Genomic DNA, 12,589 nt, shown 5'->3' on the forward strand with positions numbered 1-12,589 from the left:
GGAAATAATAGAGAAGAGTGAGGGAAATTGGAAGCATGGGGTGAGGGTTAGTGAAAGCTGGTTGCATCTTTAGATATAGTGGTCAAGGTGAAACTTAGGGAAGGTGACCTATGAGTGACAGTCTGAAGGCAGGGAGAGAGTTGGCCAAGAGAGAATCTGTATCTAAGAATCCTGTTTCAAGTAAAATCAGTTATTTTCCCATTATACTACAGTATAAAAATACTGTGCTTTTCAAGAGCAAAAGGGCCCTATTTTCCAAACTTCCTTAATCTAGTCAGGCCTCAAGCAGTTAGCCTGAATAGATCAAGGAAAGTATTTGCACCAGGATGGGGGCAACACTGACCTGGAACAAGGTATACGAGCTCAAACAATATGAAGAGAGCATTTAAGTAGAAAAGAAAACTAAAAAGAACTTTGAGGTTAATGATTTGAAATTAAGGGCATTTGTGTGAATTCATGGTTTCACTAAATACAGGCAATATATACAAGTATGTATGAAATATATATCCTCATTCAAATACATATCCATATATAGCCCCTGGTTCTATCCACTGAGAGGACTTGGGAACAGTAATACCTTATCGCCTCATGTCCAAATCTTGCTTCTAAACACTATTCTTCACTGAGAGAGAGAAATGACCAATTAAAGATCTACTAGAGAAAAGTACACAATGAGCTTGAAACATCTAGTTTTGTTTTTTAGAAAGCAAAGATATGCCAAAGGAATAATAGGCCATCATTCACAAAGACACAGAAGCCAGCTTGAAGGGACTACCACTGACCAAACTGGAAACATTTTGAGCATAAAAATAATGATTCCTCAAAAAGTTGAAAATAGAGCTAACCTACGAACCAGCAATTGCACTACCGTGTATATACCCTAAAGACACAAATGTAGTGATCCGAAAAGGCACATGCACCCAAATGTTTATAGCAGCAATGTCCACAATAGCCAAACTATGGAAAGAACCTAGATGCCCATCAGCAGGTGAATGGGTAAAGAAGATGTGGTATATATATACAATGGAATACTATGTAGCCATCAAAAGAAATGAAATCTTGCCATTTGTGACAACATGGGTGGAACTAAAGGGTATTATGCTTAGCAAAATAAGTCAACTGGAGAAAGACAACTATCATATGATCTCCCTGATCTGAGGAAGTGGAGATGCAACGTGGGGGATTTGGGGGGTAGGAAAAGAATAAATGAAACAAGATGGGATCGGGGGGGAAACAAACCATAAGAGACTCTTAATCTCACAGAACAAACTGAGGGTTGCCAGGGGGAGGAAGGTAGGGAGAGGGTGGTGGGGTTATGGACATTGGGGAGGGTATGTGCTATGGTGAGTGCTGTGAAGTGTGTAAACCTAGCAATTCACAGACCTATACCCCTGGGGCTAATAATACATTATATGTTTATAAAAAAATTTAAAAGTTATTTAAAACAAAATAGATAAATAATGATATGTGGACTCTGAGAAACAAACTGAGAGTTTTGGAGGGGGGGGTGGGCAGATGGGTGAGCCTGGTGGTGGTGGGTATTATGGAGGGCACGTATTGCAAGGAGCACTGGGTGTGGTGCATAAACAATGAATTTTGGGACACACACATACATAAAATTAAATTAAATATTAAAATAATACTAAAAATAAATAATGATAATAACTTACTACAACTCATTCAATAAAATAGGAAGCCAAAGAGGCCATATTGATAAGATAAATTAACAATCTGAGGAACAGGATATTTAAATAATTTCAAAGTACCTTTACACAAAACACTTATTAAAAACAAAAGGGGAAGAGTAACTTTACCATATAGAAAATTGGCAGTTAGATTTTTTTTTTTAAGATTTTATTTATTTATTTGACAGAGAGAGAGAAATCAGTAGGCAAAGAGGCAGGCAGAGAGAGAGGGGGAAGCAAGCTCCCTGCCGAGCAGAAGGCTTGATGTGGGGCTCGATCCCAGGTCTCTGAGATCATGACTTAGCTGAAGGCAGAGGCTTAACCCACTCAGTCACCCAGGCACCCCTGGCAGTTAGACGTTAATCAAATAATGAAAGTGGTATCATCAATATTGTGACAAGTCAAAATTGTGCACCATATGATGGGCACTGGGTGATTATTGAAATGTTAAATCACCATATTGTACACCTGAAATTAATATAACACTGTATGTTAACTATACCGGAGTTAAAATAAAGACAAATAAAATTGTGCAGCAGGTGATTAGATTTTCTTCTCCACCTGTTTCATAATATTCCTACCAAAGAAGTGTATCATAATTTGCTTCTAATCATGAAGATATACCAGACCAACCAAAATTCAGGGACATTCATTTGAGTCATTCCTAGTTCTTTACCATAATAAATAGCATTTTGTATTTGCTTACATAAATTTATGTGTACTCCTTGACTCTTTTTTTTTTTTTAAATAGGCTCGAAGCCCAGTGTGGAGCCCAATGCAGGGCTTGAACTTATGAACCTAAGATCAAGATCTGAGTTGAGGTCAAGAGCTGGATACTGACTGAGCCACCCAGGTGCCCCACTCCTTGATTTTTTTAGGTAATTTCCTATTAGTCAATAAACACACACTTTACATATGAACACATATTGCCAAATTGCCCTGAATAAAGAATAAACAATTTACACTTGACTACTAGTAAAATTGAATGAATTTTCCCACTTCAGTGGAAACCAAAAGGTAACATAAATAACTACTACTCTGACATTTTGAGCATTTTTGTAGGAATCCTTTTCTTTGTAATTTGTAATTATTATATATAGATATTTACCTTTTATCATTCATTACAAATACTTAAGTGTGTAGTGATTGTTGTCATGCAGAATTCTAGAACGTGCCTTTTAAATCATTTTACCAGTATGATTTAGAAAAGAGAAATACCACAAAATTTTAACACTGCTGTTAGGATGTTTAAATTTAAAAATGTAAAGCACCTAAGATAAGGGCACCTGGGTGGCTCAGTCAGTCAAGAGTCTGCCTTCGGCTCAGGTCATGATCCCAGGTCCTGAGATCAAGCCCCACATTGAGTTCCCTGCTCAGCAGGGGCCTGCTTCTCCCTTTCCCTCTGCCACTCTCCCTGCCTGTGCTCTCCTGCTCTCGGTATCAAATAAATAAATAAAACCTTAAAAAAAAAACAACAACAAAGATAAAGTAGATTCTCCGATGTTCTTTTCCCACATTTCTGCAAAGCACTACAGAAGAAAAGTCAAGAGCTCTTCTAAAGTAACTCTACTATATATTCATGTATGCTGCTACCCATTTTTAGTCAAGCCTTCTATTTATATATTACTTACCTATTAAATTCTGGCAATAAATATTAAACTTCCTCTACTCTTCTCAGCTTGAAATCTATTTCCCTTCCTGCTTTCAAAAAGAAATGTTAGGTCATTCACGACCACAGCCTTTCTCCTCCACATCTAAAAAGAAATCCTGCCAAGCTCTCAAGATCTCAACAATCAATCTCTCACGTAACTTCCATACCAATTTCTTTAGAAAACATGTTCTACACTAGCAGAAAACACTTCCTCACCAGCCACCTACAACCAAACCATTCTCAAACTGAATCCTAGCTCTATCAATATTGGGCCAGTTTCTCTGATAATAACTACCCGTCAGGGGTTGTTACATGATTGAAATGTTTGGGGGAAACGGTAATAGCTCTGCCACTTACCAGCAGTAGAACCTTGGGTAAAGTTACTTAAGCTCTCTGTGCTTCATTTTCCTAATCTATAAAATGAATAGTGGTACCTACACCTCACAGAATTATTTTGAGCCTGGACCATAATACATACACAATGAATGATAGCTTCCTTTCCTACCCTTCTACTCTATGACTTCCTTTCAAATACTTAAAGAAAGTTATCATAGTTCCCTTTAGTCTGTACTTCAGGCTGAAAATACACCCAAATTCTTCAATGATTATTCATATGACGTTAAGTATACATAACTTAAATGACATAAAGGTTCTAAAGCATCTTTTAAAAACATTACTCTAAAAAATTTTTAAAGAAACCAAAGGTAAATCTGTTTAAAAGTCTAGAAGTTATAAAGCAAAGAATCAAACCCAGATTTAACTGTTATAAAAAGTGGATTTCCAATTATTTCACTTATCAGACTGGTATAAAACAAAAAATAGCCATAAAGATTTGGTAAACCCAGCCACTGTATAAGAAAGTATTTTATTAAAAGCCTGTACTCCCTCACTCCACTCCCATAACTTCCTCAGGCTCACTTCATTTATATCTGGGCATTTTGATTCAACTTATTCTCTTATGTAAGGCAAATAAAATTAGTTACAGGTATAGATAAACAGCAAGGCTCTAATCAGCAAGGATCTGGGACAACTCGACCTTCCCTCAAATACGCTTGGTCTTCAGGCAAAACTAGATCAGTAATTTTGATACAGTTCTGATCACCAATTCTCAGCCAAACATAGAGCTTCAGAAATCTAGACTGTTTGACCCCCCACAAGCTTTGTTCCTTTGGGGGCTGGATACTGTAGCAATCTTAGATAATTAACCTTTGGATAATTACTAAGCCTACCTCTTAAGAGGGAGAATATTCCTACAAGATGAAGTTGTGAATCTCTCCTTTTCATTACACATTTCCTTCCCATTCCCTTGAAAATCAGAATTAACTTTTCTTTTTACTGGGATTTATTTATCTCTGTCTTCCTCCCCTCCTCACCATCCTGCTCATTTGAGAGCTAACTGTACATAAAAACCCTAAGAAACTGCATGGAACCTATCCTAATGCATAGTATTAAAAGTGAAGTTAAAGTACACATTTCTTTATAATCACAATCTTTAAAGTACATATATGAATTCCCACTTCACAATCAAAATCTTCCATTTTCTCATTTTTCTTCCATGCTAAAATTTCAAACTAGAGAGCAAAATAAGGTAATGTTGAAAAGAATCTTTCTGTTCAGTATCTGGAATTTCTGAGACTCAGGTCCATCCTTCTATTTCTACACAACACTCAATGAAGTACTTCAGACAACAAATATCTTTATTACAGTCAGTTAATGACACTTCTAATTCTCTAAATCCTTGATAGCAATATGATTACTAAACCGTAATTGGCCACTGACTTTTATTATTAGTGATTAATTAACTATTTCTGAGCTTTATTTCTTTTCATTGGTGGTAGTTTTTAAAGACCACCTTGGTTTAGAATATAACAGATACTGTCTCTAAAAGGACTACTAGTAGTTTTTCTCAAACTCTGAACCCAAAAAAAAGAAAGTATGAAGTCCCATTTATTTAAAAGTAAGACACAAGTAATAAATCTCAAGTAAATATTTGTATGAGGCTTTAGGTAGTAGTTACAAAACAAAAATACCTTTTACTGTGCTGACTCTAATTTTAACAAACTGAAATGCATATCCAAAGTCTGAAGAAGACAAGGAGCAATAGTGGCTCTAAATAAAACAGTAACAAAGAAAGCCTTCCTGACACTACTCTAGAAGTGTTGCCAATTTTCAAACCTAAAAGAGACTACAGCAGAAAGGGATTCTATAAAAGGTCTTTTTCAATAACAAGAGAACACTTTACCAACAAAGATAAAAAGGTCCAGGGGGATGGGTGAAATACTTGATAAGGATTAAGGGGTACCTTTGTTGTGATGAGCACTGGGTATTGAATGGAATCACTAAATTGTATACCTGAAACTGATAGTACACTGAAATTTTTACAAAATCTTTAAAAGAAATCAACTAGCAATAATTATTGGAGGAAAACACCACACAAAAAAATAAACTAGAATATCGGTAATTTCATAGGGGTCATTCTCCATTTCTGCCATGGAAAAAATGTACTTTCCAAATATTCTGCATTTTTCAACTCAGATAAAATCATAACTTTATGACTAATTTATTGTTTTAAATTAACATTAAATATTTTTAATACACAATCACACATACGTAAATGCAGAAGCTACTTCGAACATGTGGAATGATACTGACTTATCTTTTCCTTATCCTTGCACTGATAAACTGGCTCCTTCAAACTGACAGTTTCCGGACATTCAAAAGAACAAAAAGGAAAATGCAAATACATCATCGGTCTCCTATCTACCCAGGGAACAGTCAACTGTTTATACAAAGTCCCTAAGGGTCTAAATAAATAATGTCCTTTGCAATAAAGTATCATTAAAACAAGTTCCAATATATAATCCCTAAACACTGGATTTTTAAAATTTCTCTACCTCTCCCTTTCACCACCGAAAACTCCTCACCAATTCCGGACCAGTCGCAAGAGGCACAGTCTGCATGCCCAGTAAAAACTTTTTACTAAATAAAAAACTTGTACGGATAGAGTAAATATAAGCTCCTTGGGTCAAATTTCATAGAAGCAAAGAATCAAACATTTTTTTTCAATGTTAAAAATAAATGTGCTAATTAATAATACACATGGCTCTGATAAACGGATGAGAGCCTAATATTCCAAACAGAAGTATAATTATTGTATTTTACACACTGGCAAACACCCAGCATATAAATTACTGAAAGACAGTCTATTTGGTTCCTTTAGCAGATTAGCTTCATTTTTGTTTTAATCACTTATGCAAAACATGTTAGCACACCTGAAAAAAGAGTAATGACATCTTAACACATACTGTATTCTGGGCAATTAAACCTATACTGATGAGTAACTAAAATTTCCAGATTTTGATATATTTACTAAAACTGTTTTCTCTTTTAGCTTTCTTTTAAAATATGCATAGGGGCGCCTGGGAGGCTCAGTGGGTTAAAGCCTCTGCCTTTGGCTCAGGTCATGATCTCGGGGTCCTGGGATCCAGTCCCGCATCAGGCTCTCTGCTCAGCGGGGGGTCTGCTTCTTCCTCTCTCTCTGCCTGCCTCTCTGCCTACCTGTCATCTCTCTCTGTGTCAAATAAATAAATAAAAATCTTTTAAAAAAAATATGCATATACCAAGGGTATATCTTGTTTTCTGATAAATATCTTTTATCAGTTACTAAGAAAGACTTGTTATTGATAGTAATAGACTATCCTTTTTTGCTAATAAAATGTTATAGAAGCTAAGGAATATTATCCAAACTATAATGTGAAATTTGTATAATAATCAAAATTTGTATGATAATCAAAATTAGTATAATAAGCACAGTTTCAGTAATGCACAATTTAAAATGTAAATGTACAAATCTTCAATTTTTTTGCAATGTTACAGATTTGGGTGACTTTTTAAAGCACAGTTGACGTACAATGTTAGTTTCAGGTGCACAACATTGTGATTCCATAATTCTATATATTATGTCATGCTCACCAGTGTAATTAGTACCTGTCACCACACAATGCAATTACAATACCAATGACTATGTATTTCCTATGCTATGATATATGCTATATCACTTATTCATTCCATAAATGGAAGCCTGTATCTCCCACTCCCTTCACCCATTTCATCCATCCCCCTATACCCTTCTCTTCTGACAACCACCAGTTTATTTTCTGTATTTACGGGTCTACTTCTGCTTTTTTGTTAGTTTGTTTCGTTTTTGAGTTGGCGATAATATTATCACAGAAGAATCTCTGACCTCAGATAAAGCTGACAAGCTCTAATTCTTTTTCTGGGATCCAACTGTACCCAATTCTAGTTTCTCTTTGTGCCACATGTAAAATTTAGAAATGCCATTCTGATACTAAAATTTCTAAATAGTATAACTGTTCTGCTACAAAAGTCCTATTTAATGTTTTATATTTACATTGTTTCTGCCAAGGAAATTCCCATTTTTGCTATTGTACCATGTATTATCAAGTGTATTTTTTTAATCAATAATCTATTAATGGATTTTAGTAGTTCATTTTTTGTTGCTGACTCACTATAAAATTCAGAACTGAAGTCATCCCAAGGCACAAAGACTTAAGGTTTAAGATCCACAGGGACAGATATTTACTATACCTTCACACAAAGAAGATAAAACAAGATCAAACCAAGACTAATACCTAATTTACCCAGATCTGCAGGAATAAACTGCCCAGGGGTGCCTGGATGGCTCAGTCAGTTAGCATCTGACTCTTAATTTCAGCTCAGGTTATGATCTCAGGGTTCTGGGATTGAGCCTTTGCTTGTCCCTCTCCCTCTGCTCCTTCCCCTACTCTCTCTTTCTCTCAAATAAATAAAACCTTCAAAAAAAAATAAAAATAAAAATAAACTGCCCAGCTCAGTGTGCGATTACAACTATCAATTCATCCACAAATCATTTTCTCCCAATTCTTGCTTGAACCAGAAGGAGGAAAATAAACTTAACTATATGTCACCTATTTTTATTAATGGCAAATAAATTAAGAGACCTACCAAAAAGAAAACAAAAATCTCACAATAAAAATATTGACGGTGAGGAGATACCAACGTGTGGGGTTTGGATTCCAAGTGAAAAAAGAACAGGATACACGGACAAGTATGGTAAACAAAAGTAGGTAAAATGGGTTTGTAGGAGAGTAAGAAATACAATGACTGAAAACACTATATTGAGTTAGATTTTCCTTATCAAAGTTGTAAGGTACATGTCATGTCCAGTTTATTTCTGGAATGGAACAGAAATAAACTGGAGACACCATATAACAAGGACAACAAGAGAATACTGAAAGAGGAAAGGAAGAGTCAGTTATGAAAAACAAATGATAAAAACAAAGACCATCACCACAAAGATTTGAGATAACAAGGAATTTTTTTCTTAATTAAGGGGTTTTAGGGAGAAGGAAAGAGCTAACAATTCTAGCACAAAATAGGAAAGCCTGAGAACTGAGAAACATCACCACTGGAAATTAAATAAAATTTAAACAATGGGGCCAAAGGGTACATTATACCTGGATACAGTGTTTTGTGAGGGTTTGCCAATAAACAAATAGTCTTCAAAGTAGAAAATTATTTTGTAATTCTGCATATGGTTCTTCAGGGTGAGTTTATATAATAATGGATATACTAGAAAAAATACAATGCTTCAGAAATAAATTTATCATTCTGTTTTACATCCAATATTGCCTATGCATCTCTCAGCTTTGTTTCTTATCTCTTCTGAAGACTACATGATTTAAATTTCAAAAATATATTTAAAAGCAACCAGAGGATTGCTTTAATTGCTTTGTCCCATAAACTGAAATTAAAAGGCAATATATTCAAAATAAGATGAAAATATTTTATTCAGTGTACTGTGAACTGCTAAACTTACTACTATTTGCTCTGGGAAGTTATTAGAAATTCAGTAACACTGAGTTTAAAAGATGGCCCACCATTTCACAGATAGAAGTACCTTCTGCCTTTTTCCCAACTGAAGCTCTAGAAAAATCACAGCTGATTTTTTTTTTTGTTTAAGGGTATTGGATGGGGATGAAAGAACAGAAATTTGCATCCCAGTCCAATATAGATTACCAAATTGTTTCTCCTCCAAAGTAAAACAAAAGCATCAGAGTATAATGGACAAGTCTGGTAGAGTCCTACACTTATTTTCTTTTATATTTTCTCACTAGAACAATGATTAAAAAAAATAACAATATACCACACCACTCTGTTAGTAATAGGCAATGGGAAATAATGGGCATTGGGAATGTTGAGGTAGTATATGGAACTCTACACTTTCCATTCCATTTTTCTGTAACTTAAAACTGATCTAAAAAGTAAGGTCTATTTGTTTTTTTTAAATTATTGATAAAATAAGGGGCGCCTGGGTTGCTCAGTCATTAAGCATCTGCCTTTGGCTAGGGTCATGATCCCAGGCTCCTGGGATCAAGCCCCCACATGGTGATCCCTGCTCAGTGGGAAGCCTGCTTCTCCCTCTCCCACTCCCCCTGCTTTGTGCTTCCTCTCTGTGTCTCTCTCTCTCTCTGTCAAATAAATAAATAAATAAAGTTTTTTAATAAAATAAAAGGCAACATAGCATAAAACTCATATACTACTACAGATTTTGGTTTCCAGGAAGAAATTTTTTTTCAATAAACTGAATACTGTACAATTATATATAAACATAATACAAGATTAATGATAAAATTTTGAAAAAGACACTAACCCATGAAACTTAAAAAGTTAAAACTGCCAGTAGTAGTTCAACCACATGGAAATAATCAAGTAACTTCAGAGTATATTTCCTAGATTTTTCCATGTACAAAAGGCATATACATCACATAGCTACAATTACTTGGTATATGTAAAGTACTGCACATATTTTTTTACTTAACCAACTGTGAACATTTCCTCATCACTAAATACTAGGAACAATTATTATGTTTAAGTGATGAAAATACTGAAATAACTTGATATAATTTATTTGATACTATTCAATTTATTTGGAAAATTATGAAATAATCAATAGCATAATACAAAAGCATAATGATTTATAACGTGCCTAACAAACTATCTTAACTTTATCAGAAGTCCTCAACTTTGCAGAAATGCAATCTAAAAACTTTTTTGTTCAAATATAACTCACTTACCAGGTGATTCTCCTCCTACATCTGAGGCTTGGCTTGAATCTACTGAAGAAACCACACTGACAGCATTGGTAGGTAGACTTGCAGTAAGTGTAGAAGGTAAGACTGCTGATTTTTTTGTTGCAATGATGACACTTCTGTAATAAAGTAAACAAATTTTAAAATACAAAAGGTCACTCAACCTAATTACATTAATTTCAAAATAGAAAGTAGGAAACTAATTTCTTTTCATAGTTTAATTATTTCTATTTAGATGTATAATTTAGAATATGCTCTCAATAAGAAATCTCTCCAATGGCATTCAGATTTATCTGAATTTCAATGTTTTAAAATGAAGACAATCTCCTATGAAAATATAATAATCCATTACAACATTTGAACTTATAATTACTATATAATAATCTTCAAATTTATGATCTTTAATTATCCAACTTAAATAAAATATAACCAAAGGTATATAAAAAAGGGATTTTGGCACTCAAGTGGAAAAGTAATTAACTTTTTCTTAACCTCAGAATTGAAGCAGATTTCTACGTGGATTTTAAACAACACATTTCTACATGGATTTTAAAGCACCACAAATTTGTAATCATAAAACCTTAGAAATCTTATAAGGTAAAAAAAAAAAACCAAACCTGCAGATATAAACAATTTTTAACATGTATCTACCAAGTTTTTCTTTTTAAGCCCCAAAGACTACCTTTTGATAATATTATATAGAGTAAACAATGCAGAGGTATAAAAGCTAGATGCAAAAAATTTCAAATAATCAAATTTGTTCATTTTGTCTATTATTCAAACACAGGTATTTATGATACACCAATTTCAATTAAAGTGTAATACTTTATACCAAAATAGTAACTAAAAGACCTTATTAGGCATAACTAAAAGGCATTTTTAATTGAAGTTAGCTCCATAAACATGCAAAAACCTAGTTAATGAGGTAAAGAGGACAGCTGATATATAATGCACTCCCACAGCAGTGCTTACTTTTAATTACCTGGTGTTAACCATAAGCCTAAAGTCTTCAACGTTCAATTTATTTAATCACATCTTTTGTTGACAATATTGTAACCGCAAGCTTCAAGTATTCCCTTAACAGCTTTAAAGTATTCAGTTTCTAAATAAAGTTACTTGATCCCAATAAATGTATTCAAAAGTGGAAAATATGTAATTCCAGTACTTTAAAAATACGTTTTGTTTTTGTTGTTATACCAAAGAAAGATAATACAAAGCTAAATAGGTTCTGTTTTACTTCAGTGCCTATCATGTGATGGCAAACACTGTTGCCAATTAAATCAAGTTCTCTTGTGTTAGGCATGGCTTATTCAATGTACTTGGGGGTAGCTCGTGTCACATCATTATAAGGGTGACTGCCAATGTTAACTATACACTAAAAAATAGATGCAACAGCCACCTGAGCCCTCAATCCGAAATGGTGTGCTTAAATCATGGTAGCTTATATGAGAAGAAGATTATTGACTTTAGGGGGAATAGATATGACCACGTGTGTGTGCATGCTAGCAGTACACTCAAAATAATATAAAATGTAATTTTACATTTCCTACTCAAGGAAGCATTTCCTACTCAAGGCAGAAATTCATAAACCTATTGTTTAAGAAAATCTCCAGGTACATACCCTAGCAACCTATTTTGGAGGGAGGAGTGCTATGCAGAATTTACTTTCATATTTGTTCACAAAAGAAAGAACTAGTAAGACTAGTTCACTGATACGATAATTAAAAGCACTGAAATGAGCAACAGAAGACAGTATTTAGAAAATAGAAGTTGTTTTTTCCATAACTGAAATTTAAGACATAAAACTAACCTATGTACAAACCCTCTCCTGGGAATTTCCTCAAGATAACTTATGCCCACAAAAAATGTATACAATAATGTTCAAGAGGACTTATCTAATAGTCAAATACTAGAAACAACTCAGAATCATTTCAAAAGAAAAATGAATAAGTGATATGCTTATACAATGAAACAATACTCAGCAATTAAAAGAAACTACTGATAAACACAACATAAGTGAATTCTTAAAAGCATTATACTGAGTGAAGGAAGTCTTATACAGAAGAACACAAACTTTGTATTTCCTTTTACATGAAGTTCTA

The 12,589-nt window shown here is 34.0% G+C and overlaps 1 protein-coding gene across 1 annotated transcript in view; it reads right to left on the reverse strand.

The window, feature by feature from the left end:
- The window catches only part of LRBA (LPS responsive beige-like anchor protein), a 694,736-nt gene that overhangs the window by 494,156 nt on the left and 187,991 nt on the right, over positions 1–12,589 (reverse strand). The window contains exon 31 of the mRNA XM_080796316.1: positions 10,473–10,606. Coding sequence (XP_080652442.1) covers positions 10,473–10,606 — 134 coding nt within the window. The remainder of the gene's footprint in view (positions 1–10,472; positions 10,607–12,589) is intronic.

Source organism: Martes martes (genome assembly GCF_963455335.1).
Source record: "Martes martes genome assembly, chromosome: 2".
Classification (NCBI taxonomy): Eukaryota; Metazoa; Chordata; class Mammalia; order Carnivora; family Mustelidae; genus Martes; species Martes martes.